Below are 21060 nucleotides of genomic sequence, written 5' to 3'. Positions count from 1 at the left end.
TTGACCCAAATAAAAGGATAGTCCACATTAAAATATGTTAAAGACTTGAAACATTCTTCTACATCCACAAAAAATCTTCACTTTTGAAATCCTCTAAAATTATATCGTGGTCAAATACATTTGAATTTTCATAAGCTTTATGCTGTTAAAAGTTTAAAATCAGATAATAAAAAATAAGCAAGCACAGGATAGGAAGTCAATGAAACCTGCAATGTCAAATCCCGAGTCGGCTGCACGTTTCCTGCAATGGTTCACGTGGCTACCTCAAAACAGGTTGCTTCATTATGAATGGAAACATTAATAGATGATAATTAAGAAGGATCAAGAGAAACAAAAAACCCAACGAACTGATGAAAGAACGAAAAAGAGAAACAAAAAACCTCAATTAAGCAATTAAATGGAGTATTACTTGTTAGAGCTGGAAAAGTACCCAGTTCCTCAGAGAGAGGATCAAGAGTGACTGATGAGAGTGCAGAGAAACGAATATTGAGAAATTCAAGCTCTGAGCTCAAAGTTGGGCCTTCCACCTTCCAAGTGGGGAAGAAATAACAGATGAAACATAGAGAGCCAAATCCATCTAAAATATTAATCAAATGGGCTTTCTTCTAATTCAAAATTTGGACCACCCAAATTCCGATGAAGCAATAACCATTCAAAATTCCAACAGATTGAAGCCCTCAGACTACAAATCATCAATACACAGCAGTAAAAATTTTGAAAACAGTAATAATGAAGGAAAAAGAAATTAAAGATGCGAGCCATTCTCAAAATCTCAGACACCAATCCAAATTACCAGTAACCAATAGATAGAAAAGATTTGAGTTTTTTTGTATCATTCAATAAGGATCCTATATCTATCAAGCGTAATGGTGCTCTAGGATTCATATACCCGATCACCATGATCAATCAACACACAAGAGTACCAATTACGAAAGAATCTGCAATAGTAGCTATCATAATCACCTCTGTCACGGAAAAACCCTGTCTCATGTGGTTGGGAATTATAAGAACCTGCATTATCTGGTACTCTGGCCCAGAAGGAGTGGCCCTTGCTTTTGCAGCCTGCGTCAGATTCTTCATCAAGTACCGGTCATAACACTGCACCAAACCAGGTTGAATAAGAGATACTTCAAAGTTCAGAAAAAAGTAAAAATCAAATGAGCTACAGGCTTAAGGTCATAACCACACCACAAATGAATGAAGGGCTATTAACTTAACATAACCGTCAGTCCCTAGCTATTATGCATGCCACTAATGAAAGGAAGGATCATCATTTATTAAGGTACCTAGAATTCACCAATACTAGGATATTTCCAACCATGCCGTTCAGGATAAGGATACCGTAGCTCTCCACACAGACCTAATCCAACTTCAATTTCTGATATTATTCCTTCCTAAAAAAACTCATCAAATTCAACTCTGAAGCTCCTCATGTAGTCGAAGTAAACCTGCATTGGTTCCATTATAATATAACAGAATAGAAACTCTCAGCATTAAATAGTAAGAATGCACAGGGTCTGATTCTTAGAACATAGAAAAGGAAAATTCTTCCATTTTCTTCCAAGTCTCACTGATTAAAACTTTCACCCAAAAAAACACTCTATCTCTCTGATCAAACGAAAACTCCAAAACCAATTCAATGGTTGATTCAACAGGTTTATACTATAAAGAAAATAACCATACAGTATGGATACCTAGTCTTTTTTTGGTGGAAAAGAATCTTGTTTTATACCAGTTGGAAAACAATGCTTTTGTTTGATTAATACAATCTGGTCTCAGTTAAAATCTAGTATCATATACAGAAAGGAAAAAAAAAGTTGTAGTAATATACCCATAATACGCTGCAACATGCTTGCATTTCTCCGCACCAAGTTCCTAAGGAACACCAACCTGTGGTTAATCATGTCAGCATCCAGAATCACAACGCTGGGCCTGATAAATAAAGCCAACCAGATACTCGAGATCAAAAAAGGTGAAACTACATGCATAGAGAACTATAAATAAGAGAAAAGTCAGTTCTTTGCAAAACCAACAATTGCATTTACCAAAAAATGAAATAAAATAAAACCCAATAACCAAAAAAGAGGAGCATGTGCAATAGCAGTCATGTAAGAGTTCAGTTCGGAATTTTAGATTAACCCATTACATCATTTCTATAAAAACAAATATTCCAATTACAGCATTATCATTGAGCAAAATTAATATGTTGGCAAAAAAACAAATCTTATGAAAATGGTGTGTGGATTTATAGTTAACCAAAGCATTGATTATAAAAACTGTGACATCTAACTGATCAAAAGAATAATCTTTACATTGATAACATACAAATGCAAAGGTGATATCAAGTTTTTCAACTGCTTCCCCCCTCCCCCCCCCCCCCCAAAAAAAAAAAAATTTACTTGTAAGTGGTCTTGCAAACTACAGCTTACGTTAAGTCCCAAACTTACGATATTTGGATATATGATAGTGAAACTGTAACATTGTTCTTTGCATCCAACATTAATTCCTTGAAATATATGTTTTAATCCTTGGATCATCTACTTTTATCTCAAGGATTACCACAACTGTGTCCTTCAAATTTTATCTTCTCCATTATTTCCAGCCAAAAGAAGAAAAAAAAAAAGGAGACTACACACATTTGATAACAGAAACAGAGATCACTTCCAGAACCTGTTGGGATAAAAATGGCATCACACTGCCAGATAAAACACAAATGCTTGTGGTTACCAATACAATATGTGGAAATATATATACTAGCCCAAGCATCCTTACAGTATATAAGCACATAACTAATAGATACATATAAAGAGTCGTTTGGGATATAGATATGGGTGTACCTGGAAGAATAGAGACGCAATGAGTCGGAGAGAGCAAAGAGAGACAGTGGAATTTTGGAGGAATACTGGACGACAACGAAGTGCGCAGCCATAGCTGTTGGTGGCGGTGATTCCGCTGTGAGAGACATTTTGAAAATATGTATTCAATAAATCTTAAAGAACTATAATAATTCAGTCATGAACATAAGGATTCATAATTTCAATTTTAAGGATTCATAATTTCAATTTTAAGATAGTATTAACTGTTTACAAAATTAGAAGCAGCTGATGGCATAGCATACCGGCTTCAAGTATGCTAAAGTTAGACATAATCTTCGGTATGTAGAGGTGTTTTCTTTTCTAAATATTTCCTGCAACAGATCACAGCTGGTTTCTACAAATTTTGAAATCCGAAGCTGTTAGTATGAATGTCTGTTAAATTTAATCTCATAACAGTAGGACGTATAAGAAAACAAAATGAAGGTGCATACATAATCCATGTTTCCCTCTTTTTTTATCTACTCTATCAGATAAATGTGAGTGCTAAATGAGTGCATTTAAATTAAAAAGAGTTGACAGAGGCATAATTGGAGAAAGAAAAGGTCTTTATATCAATAAAAAAAAAATGCTTCATAGTTGGACATAGAAAATGAAGAAAATGATAGGATGAAACAAAGAAAGGCCCTTAAAATTTTGACAGAGGCATTCTCAGCAAGTTAAAAAAACATAGGCATTCCCAAACAGAAGATACAATATGCAGTAAAAGGAAAATATTACCTGAGGAGGAAAAATAAAAAGCAAAAAGTAAAAAAATTGTAAACCTCAGTAGCAACATAGAATGCATACGAATGAAGCATTTTTTTTTTTCAAATGAAAACTTGTAAGAAAATAAAAAACCAAGTGAATACTTGAATCAAGAAAGTCCCCAACATAGCACAGGGGGCATCTTCAATGATAGCACCAATACAGAACTTTAAAGCAGCACAGTCCAACAAATGAAAATCCATATACAGCTGAACAATTATCCGCCTCATGTGGTGAAGAAACATGCTTTCCAGCTGATACTCATACATGCCTACCCTAACTTTTCTCATGACTTGGTTAAAAAAAAAAATAGCAATAATGACTAAGAAAAAGGGAGTCAAGTTTTGAAATATTTCTGAAGATGTTATAAGAATGAGCCCAAAATCAAGATTTCAAAGTGCACAAAGTTCATGCAGAAGTGAAATAACCGTCCATTCCTAAGCTGCTTCTTGCTATTAGAAGTACGTAACGGGCAAGTACTCACAGATATACTTACAACGAAGTTATGCAGAAGTAAGTGTTAAATGGACATTTATTTGTTAATGACGCATATGATGTATATATGAAACACATTTGTGCAATCAAACGTTTTCATAAAAGATTACCTCAACATGAGCTTCAAAACTTATGTCATTGGCAAACTGAATAAGGGCAAGCTCCAGATCTGATTTTGTAACACGGTATTCAGACAAAACTGGATGCAAAACATCAGCAGAGATAACTAAAACGATAAAAACTCTAAAAAATTTAAACAAAAATTTAAAACTTTAACTCACAGGAAGCTCTGTAACCAGTTGCACTGGCTGCCCAGTTCACAATTGTGAAGTCTGAGGAGAACCCAAAACTTGAATACTGTAATCTTGAGTTTTCTCAGACAGTAGCAGATTTTCCATAGCTGATTTCAGTAACCCCAAATCAATTTAAAAAAAATAAATAGATTTAAATTCCAAATTGGGCATGAGATTACTTGCCTTGAGAGTAGGGAGGGTTTTACAAAACGCCGCCTTTGGAGACCCAGTCTTTGAGCGGCTGCGGCGCCTGGTGTGGCAGTGCGAGACAGAGGGAGAGTTTGAGAATCAATGATTAATTTTTTGGATGAGAGAAACGGAATGAAACAGAAGACTCGAGAAGAGGCCATCTCCCTGCTCCTTTCCTTCATCTCACCGAAGCTCTCGAGTTACAGAAATGGAGGTCGTGGTTTTGGTTTTAGGAAGCAGGAGCCGATGCTATTCCAGAGATGGTGTTGTGGCTGCTAAGGTTTGAGTAGGAGAGAAAGAGGAAGGGTGAGAGATGAGATCCCCACTCCTCCCTCTCCCTCTCTCTCTCACTCTGTCTCTCTTCTCTCTATCTAGGCATGGCCTCCCATCCCCGAAACCCTCACTGAATGACAACAAACCTAAACCCACCTCAATCCGTCTCAAACAAACAGGACAAAATTGCCCTTCCAACCCAACCCCAATATCAGCCCAAACCTAATGGCTTTGTTGTAAATAACGTGAAATCGAGTGGCGCTAAACCATTGGGACAAAATCACCCTCTGAACTTTTGAGAATTACCCTCCCAACCCGGATGACATTCTTGTAAATAAACCAAATAAATAAAAAAATGAACAGTGCCTGCCCCCTACTACTTTAGATAATGTGGATGACCACTTTTCCCACTAAGTTTTGTCTATCACTAGTTTTACCTATTAATCAAAGGAACAAATGAAGAAAGAAACAGAGGGAGACATACGGAGAAAAGTAAGGAGGAAAGAGAGAAAAAAACAAAGGGAGAGGAGAGAAAGAAGAGAGATACAGAAGAAAATACCAGTGAGCTAGGCTAGAGAGAAGAGAGAAAATAATACGAGTTATCATGATACTTCTATTATTTCAGATAATAAAAGAAAGTACTACTACTGCCCCGAGAACATAGACACAATTATCGAACCTCGTAAATATTGTATCTTATTTACTTTATATTTTACTGCACACGTAATCAATTTCAAAATAGTGCTTACTATTTTCCATAATTTTCTTGATAAAAGGAAAGGGAGTATTTTATTTTATTTTTTATTTTATAATTGGACGTGTAAAGGTTGAACCTTTATGGGTCAATATGGTCAGCGAGTCTTCAAAGAACTTCCCCGCGTCCCCTGTAAGCTAAACTCTGATTCTATGAAAAATGAATGCGAATCTCTTTATTTTTTTGGTTTCGGATTAAAAGGGTATACTTTTGTGTGTTACCGTACCATTTACATCACATTTCACAAGCACAACAACTCCATAATTTTTATATAAAAGAAAAGGGAATAGTTTTGCTTTTTACTTTTGCTTTAGTATTATATTTTATTAAAGGTGAAAATGGTCACCAAGTCTTCAAAGAACTTCCCCTGTAAGCAAAATTGTGAACAGTGAAAACGAATTTCTCTTGTTTTTCCTGTTAAAAGGGAATACTTTTGTGCGTTACCATATATTTTCCATCTCTTTCTTGTAATGTACATGGCAGTCTTACTTCTTTTTCTCTTTTTCTGAAACTTATCATTTCATACTTTTCTCTCCATTGAAGTAGGTTTTGGAAGAGAATGAGTGAGTGAGACAATGTCTGCTTCCGACCGTTTCATGGATACTGTGTTTTCTTGGTCACTTGAAGACATTTTCAATGACAATCTGTACAAAAACCAGGTTTTTGCTATCACTTCTACTAATAAATTCTCATTTTTTTTTAGCTTTATCTTGTTTTTTCTTCAAATTTGGATGAGATTGTTACTGTAGCTTTTGTTTTGTTTTGTATTTTCAGGACTGCTTAGATATTAAGACTCCAGAAATAAAAATTTTAGTAGGTGTATTCAATTGAGATTCTGAAGGTTGATGGAGTTTTAAGACCCTAAAAAGAGTTATAAATTCGTGAAGTTTTGCTGGAGTTTTAATGGAGTTTCACGACTCTGAACTCATTCAAAATCTTAGAGAAAGAAGTCTGATTTCCTAAAGCCTAAAATACACTATAAAATTCTTCTAAATCTATCAAAATTCTTAACTTTTTAAAATTCTATCAAATCAAGCATGGTGCGATTCACATACTCATTTTTACCTATCACACATCCTCTCAATTTCTAGTCGTCGGATAAAATGAATTGAAGAAATTCAACCGACAAAATTTAACAAGGGTATATGAGGAGTAAAAATGGTGTGTGAATAACACTACTCAAAATCAATTCCTAATTGAATACCCATGAAGTTTTAACGACTGCTTTAAAATCATGATTGAATACATCTAAATTTATATGGAGTTTTCCTTTAAAATTTTGATTAAATACCCTGAACTTCGATGGATTCATTTAAAATCTTGATTGAAAACCCTTGAATTTGTAAACTCTTTAAAAATCTTTTTATACTACCTTGATATTTGGTTTTAAATCTTTGAAGCCTGGCTTGCTTTTTCAAGGTAGTAGTTTTTTATTTATTGGCCTTGACTCAGACAGGGAAAGCCCATCTCAGTTTTCTAATAAATCCACGTCTATACAAGAATTTTGTAGCTTAATTGGTTAAGAGCATTCATCATGCACCTCCCGCATTTGGTTCTCACTTCCCCCAATATCTCTGTGTGTCTATATATATATAATTTCTTCAGCCTTTATTATCATATATCCGGTCTCTAGTCAACCTAATTTTTAGAATTAAACTTTATTTGTTTAAATAATTTGATCAAGGTCCCTAGCATTATTTAATGGCTAAATAGCCAAAATGGTCACTGAGATATGCATAACACATCATTTTGGTCCCTGAGATTGAAAATCAATAGAAATGGTCGCTGAGATTGTCCACTATCCATCATTTTGGTCATTCTATTAAAAACTCTTTGGGCAATTTTCAAAGCCTCATAACTCAATTGTTTCTTAACCAAATTCGACCTATAATATATCAAAATGAAGATAGGAAAGTGTAGAACAAGATTATACCTATTTAAGCCGGAGATAGCCGGAAAATAGCCTCAAAGTTGACTGGTCTGCAGAAAAACTGGAAAACTCGCCGAAAACTGAGTAAATTTTAAATGTTCATAACTTCTTCAATACTCAATGAAATCGAGTGATTCAAAATGAAAATCATACTTCTCGATGAGAGGAAGAGAATGGTATCTTGCTCGATGGCTAAGTCACCGTAGTTTGGCTGGAAAACAGCTCAAAAGTGGATAACCATTTTCAAGTTAGCCACTTTCGAGCCGTTTTCCGGCCAAATCATGACGAGTTAGCCATTGAGAAAGGTACCATTCTATTTTTCTCATCGAGAAGTATGATTTTCGTTTTTGAATCACTGGATTTCGTTGAGTATTGAAGAAGTTATGAACATTTAAAGTTTACCCAGTTTCCGGCGAGTTTTCCAGTTTTTCTGCAGACCAGTCAACTTTGAGGCTATGTTTCGGCTATCTCCGGCAACCATTGGGCTTCCAAATAGGTACAATCTTGTTCTACACGTTCCTATCTTCATTTTGATATATTATGGGTCGAATTCAGTTAAGAAACGATTGAGTTACGAAGCTTTGAAAATTGCCCAAAGAATTTTTAATGGAAAGACCAAAATGATGGATGGTGGACAATCTCATGGACCATTATTGATTTTCAATCTCAGGGACCAAAGTGATGTGTTATGCATATCTCAGGGACCATTTTGGCTATTTAGCCAATATAGATTTAACTTCTACATTTATGCATTCAATATCCCACAAATTATAAAATTTAAACAAATTTTAATAATATTTTTACAATTTAACAACTCCTTAAAAATCAATAATAGAGTAATATTATGCTTCACATAGTTCTAGCAAAAAGATAATGCACCCATGTAACTATTGATATATTTTAAGAAATAACTATTAACATATTTAAAACATACAATAAATACATATAATCAACATGGGTACATTCACAAAAAAAATATGGGTACAAATAAATAAAAAATATGGGTACATATCAAAATTCAAAATTATGGGTACAAATTAAAACTAAAAAGAATACAAATTATAAAGAGAAACATATGAAAAAAAATACTAAAAAGATATATTTGGAAATAATTAATAAGTTTTTCATTTTTAAAATTGACAAATGATGACTTGTAAATAATTTTAGTAAAACCATGACATGGAGATTCAAGGCCAGTATAGAGATTTTTGAGGTCCGGGGCGATGCTAAAAAATATGCCCTCACTTTATATAAGAAAAAACTCCAGGTTTACTAGTAGATAGATATGAGTTTTGTTTTCCATCTGAACTTTTAAAGTGTTTTTGTATAAATCGTGTGGTGTCTTTTCTTATTTACTAATCTTGTCAATATGGGATTAAAAATATTGATGTTTTTGAGTCTTTAATTGATATGTATAAGTAATAAATGGGTACTAAATTTTTTTTTTTTAGGACATGTCATATGTTTGCAAATTTGGTCTAAGAATTTGGTCAACGCATTACTCTTTGTTGAAGATTAGACTGGAATTGGAACAAATGTTTAAAACTAACAATCCACATAGCTACTAGCTACTAATTAAAAATAAATTAATAACCAAACAAAAATTCGTAAAAATTAAAAAGAATAAACATGCACTTAGCATTTCGAACTTAGGACCTCTCGTTAATTTTAAACAACAAAAACCATTGATTCTAATTAAACTTCTTGATTGTTTAGCCAAATTTTATATATTTATACTCTTATGAAAAGAAATTTGTAAAAATTGAAAGGTAAATAAGAATACATGGTGTTTTGAACCCAAGACCTCCTTATTAATTTCAAACAACAAAGCCAGCAGTTCAAATTAAATTTCTTTGTCATTAAACCGCATTTTTATAAATTTATACTCTTATGAAAACATATATAAATATACCACCCTAATAATTTTGGTGGCCCCAATAATTTTGGTGGCCCCAATTATTTTGGGCCCCGGACGGTCGTCCTGCCAGCATTGGACCTGGGATTAGTCAAGGGACCTTGATCAAAAATGAAAAAGAAATAAGGTTTTAATTAATGAGAATGAAAAATGAGGAATGAGAACCTAATTTATCTTATAAGTTTACTTGTAATGTGCAGTCTTAAGCTAGTTATACTCAACCATTAGAGTTGGTTAAAGTAAAGATTTATGCTGTGGCTAGAGAACTCGCTTTCAACGTCTGTGAATGCAATATATTTGAGCTTCTATAATTTCTTCATGCAATGTCATCATCTATAGATTTATCAACTAACTTGTCTGAACTTTTACTTTTCTAGGTGAAGAATATTCCTGAATCATTCGATTCAGCTCTGCATTATTTTGGGTCCTATTCATTTCCTTTATTAGAGGAAACTCGTGCAAAGGTGCAGTCGAGTATGGAAACCATTGACAGAGCACCATTTGCTGAAGTGGTTGCTTTTAATGAATCCAAGTCCAAGTTTGATGAAACATGGATATATAATATCAAGGTTGATGAGTGGCGAAACAGGTTCAGCGAACGTGGAAAGGAACCATACAAAACTTTGCCTGGGGATCTTTTTGTCTTAGCAGATGCGAAACCCGAAACTGTTTCTGATTTACAAAGGGTAGGGAGGTCATGGACTTTTGTATCGGTCACTAACATCACGGAAAATAAAATCTCAGAAAATAAGAGAGAAGATGAATTTAATGATGAGATAATAGAGACTGAAATAAAAGTGTTTAAAGTCAAGGCATCAAAAAGGTTTCAAGTCAACGATAACAAGAACACTCCGGCATCAGTATTTGTTGTTTTCCTTGTGAATTTGATCACTAATAGCAGAATATGGGCAGCATTGCACATGTTTGGAAACCTGAAGATTATCAAGGATGTTTTGTGCACTCATTCTGTGGTAAGACCTTAAGTTCTGTGCATTGCATTCACTGAAATGGGACCTATTCATGGTATGTGGACAATACATGATGTAATATGTAATGTACACACTATACAAAATACGCAGCAAATTACCTTTTTTGTTAGTTTACGCTGTGTATGGTACTCTAATAATTTTGATACAAGCGTGATGATTTTCTTTCATTTTTATCTTTCGATCAAAGTTTCTGTCGTGTGTATATGTGTACTACTCCAATTGTGTACTCTGGATTCTACGGTCTCTTTCTTTCTCCCATTTAACTATTCCATTCAGTTTGATCGAATAATTTCTGTTACTATATTTCAACACCATCATTTATCATTGGGGTTGATTATATATGTTATGCTTGGTAACAGGCTCAGGAAAACTATCCTCCCTCGTATGAAATGAATGCTGACATTCGGGATAAGCTGTTATTTGAGTGTTCATCTTCTGGATTGAATGAGTCACAAACTGGGGCAGTTTTGGCCTGTCTTGAAATGCTGTTTTGTGATTCCAAGTCTACTTTGCAACTTATATGGGGTCCACCTGGGACAGGGAAAACTAAATCCACCGCTACTCTGCTATTGACCCTGTTAAGGATGAATTGTAGGACTCTTGTTTGTGCCCCAACAAATGTTGCAGTAACTGAAGTAGCTTCTCATCTTGTCGAGATGGTGACTGAAGCAGAGTCCAGTGCTTTGTTTTGTCCTCTGGGAAAAATTCTTTTATTTGGGAATAAAGAGGGACTCAAAGTTGGTTCTGATATTGAAGATATATTTTTGGATCACCGTGTTGAAAGTCTTTTCGAATGCCTGGGGCCGGTGACAGGTTGGAGTAGTTGCTCATCTTCCATGATTGGGCTTCTTGAGGATTGTGTTTCACATTACCATATTTTCTTGGAAAATGAGTTAGCCAAAGAGAAAAAACAAAACGGTGATGGTGAACTGGTAAGGAAAGGTTGCGGAAGTGAGACCGAAGTTAGCAAGGGGAAGTGCAAATCGTTTCTTGAATTTTTCAGAGAGAGATTTGTTCCTACTGCATTACCCTTAAAATGTTGTATTTCTACCTTCTGTACCCATATAAGCCAAGATTACATTTCGGCAAATAATTTCCAAGACATGATTTCGCTTTTAGTGTTAGTTGATTCCTTTGGACTACTATTGTTGCAAGGTAATGTTGATTCTGAAGTATTGGAAGAGCTTTTCTCTCATTCAGAAGTTGAAGATGTGCCAGAGCCAGTAGGCGACACATTTCATCTGTACATGAAGAGACGAAAGTGCCTTTCAGTATTACGTACTCTTCAGAATTCGATTAGAGGACTTGACCTTCCAGATGTTAGGAACGAAAAATCTGTAATGGAGTTCTGTTTGCAAAGAGCTTCCTTAATATTTTGCACTGCATCCAGTTCGTTTAAACTGCATAGAGTGGAAATGGAGCCACTGACCGTTGTTGTTATCGATGAGGCTGCACAATTGAAGGAGTGTGAGTCAACGATACCACTGCAACTTCCAGGTGTGAAGCATGCCGTTCTTGTTGGTGATGAATGTCAGTTACCAGCTATGGTGAAAAGCAATGTATGTTGATGCTTACTTGGTTATATTTATTTAATCATTTGTCTGATTGCAATTTTTCTTTCTGACTTATTCTTTCTTCTTTAGGTGTCCTATGAAGCTGGTTTTGGTAGAAGCTTGTTTGAGAGGCTGAGCTCAATGGGTCACTCTAAACACCTTCTAAACATGCAATACAGAATGCATCCATCAATAAGTTCCTTCCCAAATTCAAGTTTCTACTATAACCAGATCCTGGATGCTCCTAATGTTAAAAGGAGAAGCCATGAGAAACACTTTCTTCCAGGGTCAATGTTCGGTCCTTATTCTTTTATTAATGTAATTGATGGAAGAGAGGAGAAGGACGAGGATGGACATAGTCCAAAGAATATGGTAGAGGTTGCAATTGCTTTGAAAATACTGCAGAATTTGTACAAAAGTATGTCTAGCCAGGGTGCCATGCTCATGTTCAAATTCAATATTTTCGATTATGTTTCTATTATATGCTTGTAATATTTATTTGTTCTTATTTATTATTATTATTATTTTTTGTAATGGCTAAATACTTCTTAGTTTGGATAAAACTGATAGTTTTCTTTTTTCTTTCTCTTTGTATACAGAATGGGATGTTTCAAAAGAGAAGCTCAGTATCGGTGTAATTTCTCCTTATGCAGCTCAAGTAGCTGCACTTCAGGACAAACTTGGACAGAAGTACGATAAACTTGATGGCTTTAAAGTGAAGGTGAACACAGTTGATGGGTTCCAGGGTGGGGAAGAGGACATAATTATCATGTCTACCGTGCGATCCAATCAACATCACTCACTTGGTTTTACATCGAATCCACAAAGAGTTAATGTTGCTCTTACTAGGGCTCGGTATGGTTCTATGTAAACTTGTACGCTTTTGCATCGTTTTTACTTGTTGGTAAGGGTGAAAATAACTACTGGTCGTCTAATGAATTCAGGCACTGCCTTTGGATTTTGGGAAATGAAAGAACTCTTTGTGGTAGCGAATCTGTTTGGGAGGATTTGGTCCATGATGCCAAGAATCGGCGGTGTTTCTTTAATGCTGATGAAGACAAGGATATGGCCAAGGCCATATTAGAGGCGAAGAAAGAGTTAGACCAGTTTGATGATTTGCTTAATGCTGACAGCTTACTTTTCAGAAGTTCTAGATGGAAGGTAAAGCTCTGGGCTTTTATTTATGATTGGGTTACTTTCTAGTTTTCCCTTGTCTATTTTCATGAAATCTCTATAGTCGAAATTATGTTTTCTCATATTGGACTTTCTGGTTTCTTAAATATTTTCTATGTTCATTTTTATGGTCCTCTTCCCCCAATCTATTATCTTCAGGTACTTTTCAGTGATAATTTTCTGAAGTCGTTCAGAAAGCTTAAGTCAATTCAGTTGAAGAAGTCCGTGCTAAATCTTCTACTGAAGCTTTCCGGTGGATGGAGACCTAAAAAGAAAAATGTCCAGACTAGTTCTGGCTCATCATCAATCTTGAGGCAATATAAAGTTGGAGGTCTATATGTTGTTTGCACAATTGACATTGCAAAGGAGTTGAAATACTTTCAAGTATTAAAGGTTTGGGACATATTGCCTCTAGAGGACATCCCAAAATTGGTAAATCGTTTGGTTAGTATTTTCAAGAGATATACAGATGATTTTATCAATCGCTGCAATGAGAAATGTCTTGAGGGGTATGTTCTTCTGCATTCTAGTTTTTTTTTTTTTTTTTTTTGGCTTAACGTGCCTGAATTGTTAATTATGATTGCTTTCTTTATGGAAGGTACGAACTTTTCTAAATCTTTTGAACTTCTGAAGTAATTTTTAATTTTCTTTGTCATTTGTGACCAGTAACTTGGAAGTTCCGAAGTGCTGGCCAACCTCTTTGGATGTGCCTCGGTTTAAAGATCTTAGTGCCGCTGAAACCGATAGTGATTTTGTTGGTGATGCTTCGGATGGTAGAAGTTATGTTGAGAATTCACAGGTCAGCGAGAGTTTGTTGCTCATGAAGTTTTATGCCTTGTCATCCGGTGTAGTGAATCACTTGCTGTCTGACCGTGAGGGTAAAGAGTTGGATCTTCCATTTGAAGTAACTGACCAGGAAATGGAGATTATCCTTTATCATAAAAGTACCTTTATAGTTGGACGGTCAGGAACAGGGAAGACAACAGTTTTAACCATGAAATTATTCCAAAATGAACAATGTCACCATTTGGCAGAGAAAGGATGCGGTAGTAGTTCAAATAGCATGGCTGAGCCGAGTTCTTCGGCTACTCAGGGGAGAACTCTACACCAGCTTTTTGTTACCGTGAGTCCTAAGCTATGTTTTGCCATAAAACAACATGTTCTACACTTGAAAAGGTGCGTGTTTGTAGATCATTATAAGTCAATCATGTGACCTCATTATTCTTGATTCTTGAAGCATCATCAATTCATTATTCATAGTTTACTCTGTAGATTGCATATACAATGTTCGGAAGAAATTTCTGCTTTGGTTTATTTGGAATCTTGATTTCCTTCTGTCAAACAAAAATTTCTTTCTTGTTCTTGATTCGTTACTTGAAATGTTTTGTAAATTTCAAACATCACATCAGCCACCTTAAGTTACTAACTTTTGTATGTCTACAGATTTGCATGTGGTGGGAGTGATTCGACCAAGAAAGTTTTGATTGATATGGCTGATTTTGATGAGGAGGAATTTCAATTCAAGGATATCAAGGATTCATTTCAGGATATTCCTCCCGATTCTTACCCTCTTGTAATAACATTTCATAAGTTCTTGATGATGCTTGATGGAACACTGACTAACTCATACTTTGAAAGATTCCTCGATCCAACAACACTCACTCACGGTCAATTGAGAAGCTCAAGATCAGTTGCATTGCAGGCCTTCATCAGGACAAGGGAGGTTAATTATGAGAGGTTCAGTTCATCTTACTGGCCCCATTTTAATATGCAGTTAACAAAGCAGCTTGATGCTTCAAGAGTCTTTACGGAGATTATATCTCATATTAAAGGTGGTATAGGAGCCATAGAAGCAGGTGATGGCCGACTCGGGAGGGAGGATTATGTTCAACTGTCAGAGGGCAGGGTTTCCAATTTAAGCAAGCAAAAGAGAGAAGTAATCTACGACATATTTCAGGCTTATGAAAAAATGAAGCTGGAAAATCGTGAATTTGATTTGGCTGATTTTGTCATAGATCTACACCGTCGGATCAGGCACGAAAAATTTGTGGGTGATCAAATGGATTTTGTCTATATTGATGAAGTTCAAGATCTCACCATGAGCCAAATTGCTCTGTTCAAGCATATGTGCAACAATGTCGAAGACGGTTTTGTTTTTTCTGGTGATACGGCACAGACCATTGCCAGGGGAATTGATTTTAGGTTTGAAGATATGCGACATCTGTTCCACGAGAAGTTTTTATTGGAATCAAGAGGTAATAAGCAGGAAAGAAAAGAAAAGGGACAAATCTCAGAAATATTTCACTTGACTCAAAACTTCCGTACGCATGCTGGCGTTCTGAAATTATCACAGAGCATTGTTGAACTACTTTATCATTTTTTCCCTCAATCTATTGATGTTTTGAAACCTGAAACCAGTCTAATATATGGGGAAGCTCCAGTACTGCTTGAATCCAGAGATGAAAATGCAATCATAAAAATTTTTGGAAATAGTGGAACTGATAATTCTAACATAGTTGGCTTTGGAGCAGAGCAAGTTATTTTGGTGCGTGATGTTGGTGCTCAAAAAGAAATTTTCAAAATCGTTGGGAAGCAGGCTCTTGTCCTGACCATAGTGGAATGCAAGGGGCTTGAATTCCAGGTGACTGATAGCACTTTTCATCTCTTTTTTTTGTGGCTACACTTAACAAAGCAAGGGGCTTTTATTAATTACGATATTCAGTGCTTTGGATCTTTTTTTATGTTTTTTAAATTTATATTTGCTTTTGATTCGTGTCTGCAGGATGTACTCTTGTACAACTTTTTTGGATCATCGCCACTAAAACAGCAATGGAGGGTGATATATGATTACATGAAGAAGAAAGATCTACTTGATTCAACATTGCCTCGACCTCCAAGTTTCCGTGAAGGGCACAACATCCTATGCTCTGAACTGAAGCAATTATATGTTGCTGTTACTCGGACAAGACAAAGATTATGGTTTTGCGAGAATGGAGAAGAGTTCTCCAAGCCCATGTTTGACTATTGGAAGAAGAAATGTCTTGTACAGGTTAGACAACTGGACGATTCCCTTGCGCAGGCAATGCAAGTTGCTAGTAGTCCTGAGGAGTGGAAATCACGAGGCATTAAGGTTTGCATTATTTACTCTATAATATTCAAGAGGAACAAAGAATTGTTGTATTAGACATGTAATATTCCTGAGTTTATTTGATTTGTTATTCGTCATCCTCATCGTTAAATAAAATCCCACCTCTAAAATAATTTATTTATGATGTAACACCGTTATTTTCAGTAATATTTACGGAATCCTTTATCTTTGTTTTCTTGCAGCTCTATCATGAACATAACTACGAAATGGCCACAATGTGCTTTGAAAGAGCTGGTGATACTTATTGGGAAAGGAGGTCCAAAGCTGCTGGCCTTAAAGCTAACGCCGATCGAATGCGTACTTCAAATCCTGCGGAGGTCAAGACCATTCTTAAGGAAGCTGCTGATATATTTGATGCTATAGGCAAGGCAGATTCCGCAGCTAGATGTTTTTCCGATTTGGGAGAGTATGAAAGAGCAGGTATGACTCTTTAATAACTGTTAATTTTAGCTTTCCAGTTTTTATATGGGGCATTTTGATCCAAGTTCAAAAAATTCCACTGTTTTCAAATCAAGTCCAGTTTTATTTGATTTTTTATTATGTCTATTTTTCCCCTTAGAGTAAAAATAACAATATATTCATATTTACTAAATTTTAATATTTGAATGCTTTATCTACCCACTTTCAAATAAAAGAAAACATTTAAAAATTCATATATAATAAATATGATAAGTTCATCAAAAATTAAATAATTGTGAAGGGTAAAAACCTGTGATGTTATTACTATAATTAATCTGTAATAGAGGTAGATTATAAAGAACAAAAACATGTGAGGTAGACTATGAACAAATACCTATGGTACAGGTAGATAAACAAAAATATTATCTACTTCCAGATATATCTACTATATACGAAGACAAATACTTTATACCTGTGAACAAAAACCTATAGTATATGTGGATTAACAATTAATCTAAGATAGATTATAAAAAAGAATGTGATAGAAGTAGATAAAACACCATTAATATATAATAGAGGTAATGTATATGTATATATATAAGGTAGATAAATAGAAAAATCTATGATACAGGTAGATAAACACCAATGAAATCAAGTGTGGCATCCAGATAACTTTCCCACACCACACCTTGCCTATGAGTCGCAATCCCTTTAACCATACTAAAACGGACATGAGGACTGAAATGCAATTGAGTTTCCCTGAATAATAGCCGAAGCGCAGCCACCTGCAACTCATGGAACAACAGGTTGCCATCTTTGCTGCAATAACTTTTGTAAAGGGGAAGGGATGATACTCCCACTTGATGCCCAGCAACAGTCGCCATAAACCTATAATTCTTACGGGAGAGTTGAAGTTATCATATAATGGATTTGTTTAAATCCTACCATTAAGGAATTCGTTCAACTATTAATCCCATGAGGGATTATGTGCATTTACATATTTATAACAATTTATAATTTTAGGGATATATTGGTATGAAAATAAAAATATGTTGATGTGCAATCCTAGTCATTGGATCTATTTCATACAACTGGATTATTCCTAACAGTGCCTCACAAAATTGGATCTATATCAATTTTTCCTATTTTGGGTTTACTATTTGTTGGACGTGAATCTTCGTATTTATTGCTTGACTTAATCTAGTTGATAAAGTTAGTTTCTCATAGTACAGCTTTTACTGATGCAGCTAGGATTTATTTGGATAAATGTGGTGACCTGGAAAGAGCTGGGGAATGTTTTTCTCGAGCAGGATGCTATCAAGATGCTGCGGAAGTGTATGCTAAGGGCAAATTTTTCTCCAAGTGTCTTACTGAATGTGCCAAAGGAAAGCTAATTGAAATGGGTCTGGGATACATCAAATATTGGAAGCAGCATCCAATAAAGGACACTGCTGCGGCTCGAAGTGGGGAAGGAATAGATGAAATTGAGCAGGCATTTCTCGAGAGCTGCGCACTTCACTATTACGAGTTGAAAGATAACAGATCCATGATGAATTTTGTTAGAGCTTTTCATTCTATAATTTCAAAGCGAAACTTTTTGAAGGAGCACGGTATTCTTGATGAGCTTCTATTGTTGGAAGAAGGATTTGAAAACTATCTTGAGGCTGCAGAAATCGCAAAACTAAAAGGCGATATTATACTTGAAGTTGATTTCCTTGAAAAGGCTGGCAAGTTCAGAGAGGCATCGTTGCATATTCTAATCTATGTGCTTGCCAACTCTCTTTGGTCATATGGCAGCAAGGGATGGCCCGTAGAGCAGTTTTCACAAAAGGAGGAGCTTTTATCAAAAGCCAAGTCATGTGCTAAGAACGAGACGGAAAGTTTTTATGAGTTTGTTTGCACTGAGGTTGAGTTTTTGTTAAATGAGCAGAGTGACTTGGTTGTGATGAAAAATCACATGAATGCTTGCCAGAGACACAAGAGTGTTGGAGGTGAAATTTTATCAGCTAAAAAAATACTGGATGCTCATCTTTCTTCAAGTGCCGATCGGTATGTGTGGGAAGAAATGTTGGTTGATGATCTGATAAAGTGTTCAGCAAGTGGAATACCTGAAAATCAAGTTTCCATGGACTCGTTGATTTACTTCTGGAATTTTTGGAAGGATAAAATTGCTCACATATTTGAATATCTCAGATGCCTTGAAACCCAGGAAGTTAGTAAATACAAAAGTTATGGAGAGTTTTGCTTGAATTACTTAGGAGTTTGGACAATGGATCTTAATCAGAGTCCAGTTTATGGTTTACTGATTCCTGATGCTGATTGGGTTCGTGGTTTGAACAAAAGATATTTTGGAAATCAAGGGAAATTGATCTCCGTTGATGCTCGCCAGCTTGCTTCAGCCGCTAGAAATTATTGGAGTTCAAAATTGCTCTCTGTTGGCATGAAGGTTTTGGACAAGCTGAAAGTGCTCTACAAGTTTCCCGTCAATAATGCTGAGTCAGTGTTCTGTCAAAGCAGGTGCGTTACCTATATCTATGATGTCTCGGTGTATCTTTTGCAATCAAAATGTTTGAACTTAAATGATGCCAAGAGATTGCACAAATTTATAACATTTTCGATCGAAATTATTGTTCCTTTGGTATTTCCTTTGGATTGGAGGAATTCATTGAGGGAGAATATGATTTCTCTTCGAAGAACTGATGCTTCAAAGAATATGCTGAAACAAGTAATTCAGGAGTTTACCAGATCGAAGAATGAGTTATCTTTTGGGAAAATTGGGAAACTTGTAATGGTCATTCTGGGGACTGGTAAGCTTACTAATGAGCTGTATGAGAAGCTTGTGAGAAAACTTAGCTGCAACCTGCCATGGCAGGCTTTCATCAAGAATCTCTATGGGAATATTGAACGTGGAAACACCGGTCAAGAACCGAAAGAGGTGTATGTAATGTTGAGGTTCCATGAAGCTTTAGCTGAAACTTATTATGTGAACTGGAGGGCTGTGAAGGATTATGTAACACCTGGTTGCTTTTTATACCTTGTAGAGCGCCTTCTGCTATGGGCAACTTGCTTTCGGGGTTATGCTATCACTACAAGTTCTTGTTTTACCGAGTGGCTTATATACCAAGGGGAAGATACCAGCTTAAGTTTGAGGGGGGCTGATGTTCGACCATCTTTGGATGGCATCTGTTGTTTTGTGATTGATGTGGCTCGGGAGTGCATTTTCAATAAGGGGGATATGGTTGAATGGATTACAAAGTCCATCGAAGATTGGAAGAACTGCTATTCACTACTCATGTTGAGATTGGTCGTCTTGTTATGCTTGGTTTATGTGAATCGTGGTAGTGGTCTAAATTTACTCCGTGAGTTGGTGGAGAGGGAAGATATCACTGAACTGCTGCCGCTGGAGTTTTATGACACCCTCAAAAGCAGGAGCCGCCGCAAATCTGTTTGGTTAGATGTGAATGTGCTCGCGGCAGCTCTTAAGAAGGTCGGTAACACGTTAGTAATAGCAAGTTTTGGGACCAATTCGGGGTTGTTGTGTTCAGATGCTGTCTTTGTTGACATGAAGGCCAACCAGTCTAGGGATGACATATTGAGAAAATTGTTTCCTAAACCACCGGTCCTAAAAGCTTTGCAAGCTGGATCTTGCAGTCGTGTGCTTTGTGCAACCAATTCTGAGGAGGGGAAGACTGGCGCTGCATTAGATAAGCCACGCGACACTGGGGAAAGTCGCACTATATTGTGAATCCAACAAGTCTCCAAAGTCTCCGCAAACTGATGTTGCTTCTGTACCGAGTGCGACCAGGGACAGTCAAACTGTAGGCGAGGAGAATCTCATATGGGATGAGTCAAATATGTTGGCTGATGCGGCTTCTGCTTCCCAACGCACCGGAAACAAGGGGAAGACAGAACAAGAACAAGATGGGCGGAAAGTAGCCCTTTAGACATTATATATATGCAATGTGAATTTTGTTTTGGTGTGCAAGAACTTGATGGCTCCTTTTATGATTATTGTTTTTAACATTTCATTACATGTTGCGATGTTAGCTTTGACTAGATAGAGTTGGTTGAAAATGAAGACTCTAATCACCAGGGCAATCTACTACTTTCAAATATTACAATCCGAAACTTTCAAATATTCTCCATTATAATAAACAAAACTTCTCCAAATTCACATAGTTTTAAACTACATGGTTGAAGCAGTTTCTCCTTTGATTGTTTTCATTTTATTTCTGCGTGACAATTTGATGTATAATTTGGAATGCAAATTAACAAGTGACCACACGTTAGGTATGATTTTGAATGTTGAGCTTGTGAGTAGTCAATTAT

At 35.9% G+C, this 21060-nt stretch overlaps 2 protein-coding genes across 10 annotated transcripts; one reads left to right on the top strand and one right to left on the bottom strand.

Moving 5' to 3' along the window:
* Positions 1-5052, bottom strand: LOC139188086 (uncharacterized). 9 transcript variants are annotated; one of them, XM_070805141.1, is made up of 9 exons: positions 4592-5052; positions 4397-4479; positions 4226-4314; positions 3119-3232; positions 2838-2952; positions 1832-1890; positions 964-1098; positions 410-527; positions 1-277 (listed from the first exon to the last, which is right to left on the bottom strand). In XM_070805141.1, exons 1-9 carry the CDS (start codon positions 4777-4779, stop codon positions 252-254), a joined length of 927 nt encoding a protein of 308 aa, XP_070661242.1. In that variant the 5' UTR covers positions 4780-5052; the 3' UTR covers positions 1-251. The 9 variants fall into 9 exon arrangements, with proteins under 9 accessions (XP_070661242.1, XP_070661236.1, XP_070661238.1 ...); XM_070805135.1 differs by having other exon boundaries at positions 1-241; XM_070805137.1 differs by having other exon boundaries at positions 1-241; positions 431-527.
* Positions 5053-6076: 1024 nt separating this feature from the next.
* Positions 6077-20869, top strand: LOC103429405 (uncharacterized). Its single transcript, XM_029108632.2, has 12 exons — positions 6077-6283; positions 9847-10440; positions 10818-12017; positions 12102-12429; positions 12611-12866; positions 12956-13172; positions 13344-13693; positions 13851-14360; positions 14628-15825; positions 15967-16314; positions 16515-16752; positions 17979-20869. The coding sequence occupies exons 1-12, from the start codon at positions 6200-6202 to the stop codon at positions 20474-20476; spliced, it is 7821 nt and encodes a 2606-aa protein (XP_028964465.2). The 5' UTR covers positions 6077-6199; the 3' UTR covers positions 20477-20869.
* The last annotated feature ends 191 nt before the right edge of the window (positions 20870-21060 follow it).

Source organism: Malus domestica, chromosome 09 (assembly GCF_042453785.1).
Source record: "Malus domestica chromosome 09, GDT2T_hap1".
In the NCBI taxonomy this organism is placed as follows: Eukaryota; Viridiplantae; Streptophyta; class Magnoliopsida; order Rosales; family Rosaceae; genus Malus; species Malus domestica.
This window is presented reverse-complemented; position numbering and strand designations above follow the sequence as displayed.

Bases quoted from the DNA above. Each gene is read 5' to 3' on its own strand.
- LOC139188086 (XM_070805135.1), bottom strand. From the start codon at position 4,779: ATGAAGGAAAGGAGCAGGGAGATGGCCTCTTCTCGAGTCTTCTGTTTC. The intron at 4,315-4,396 runs GTGAGTTAAAGT...TTTTGCATCCAG, and splicing joins AACTGGTTACAGAGCTTCCT to TTTTGTCTGAATACCGTGTT. The intron at 2,953-3,118 runs GTATGCTATGCC...TGTCTCTCACAG, and splicing joins CTTTAGCATACTTGAAGCCG to CGGAATCACCGCCACCAACA.
- LOC103429405 (XM_029108632.2), top strand. From the start codon at position 6,200: ATGTCTGCTTCCGACCGTTTCATGGATACTGTGTTTTCTTGGTCACTT. The intron at 6,284-9,846 runs GTTTTTGCTATC...TTACTTTTCTAG, and splicing joins ACAATCTGTACAAAAACCAG to GTGAAGAATATTCCTGAATC. The intron at 13,694-13,850 runs GTATGTTCTTCT...ATTTGTGACCAG, and splicing joins AATGAGAAATGTCTTGAGGG to TAACTTGGAAGTTCCGAAGT.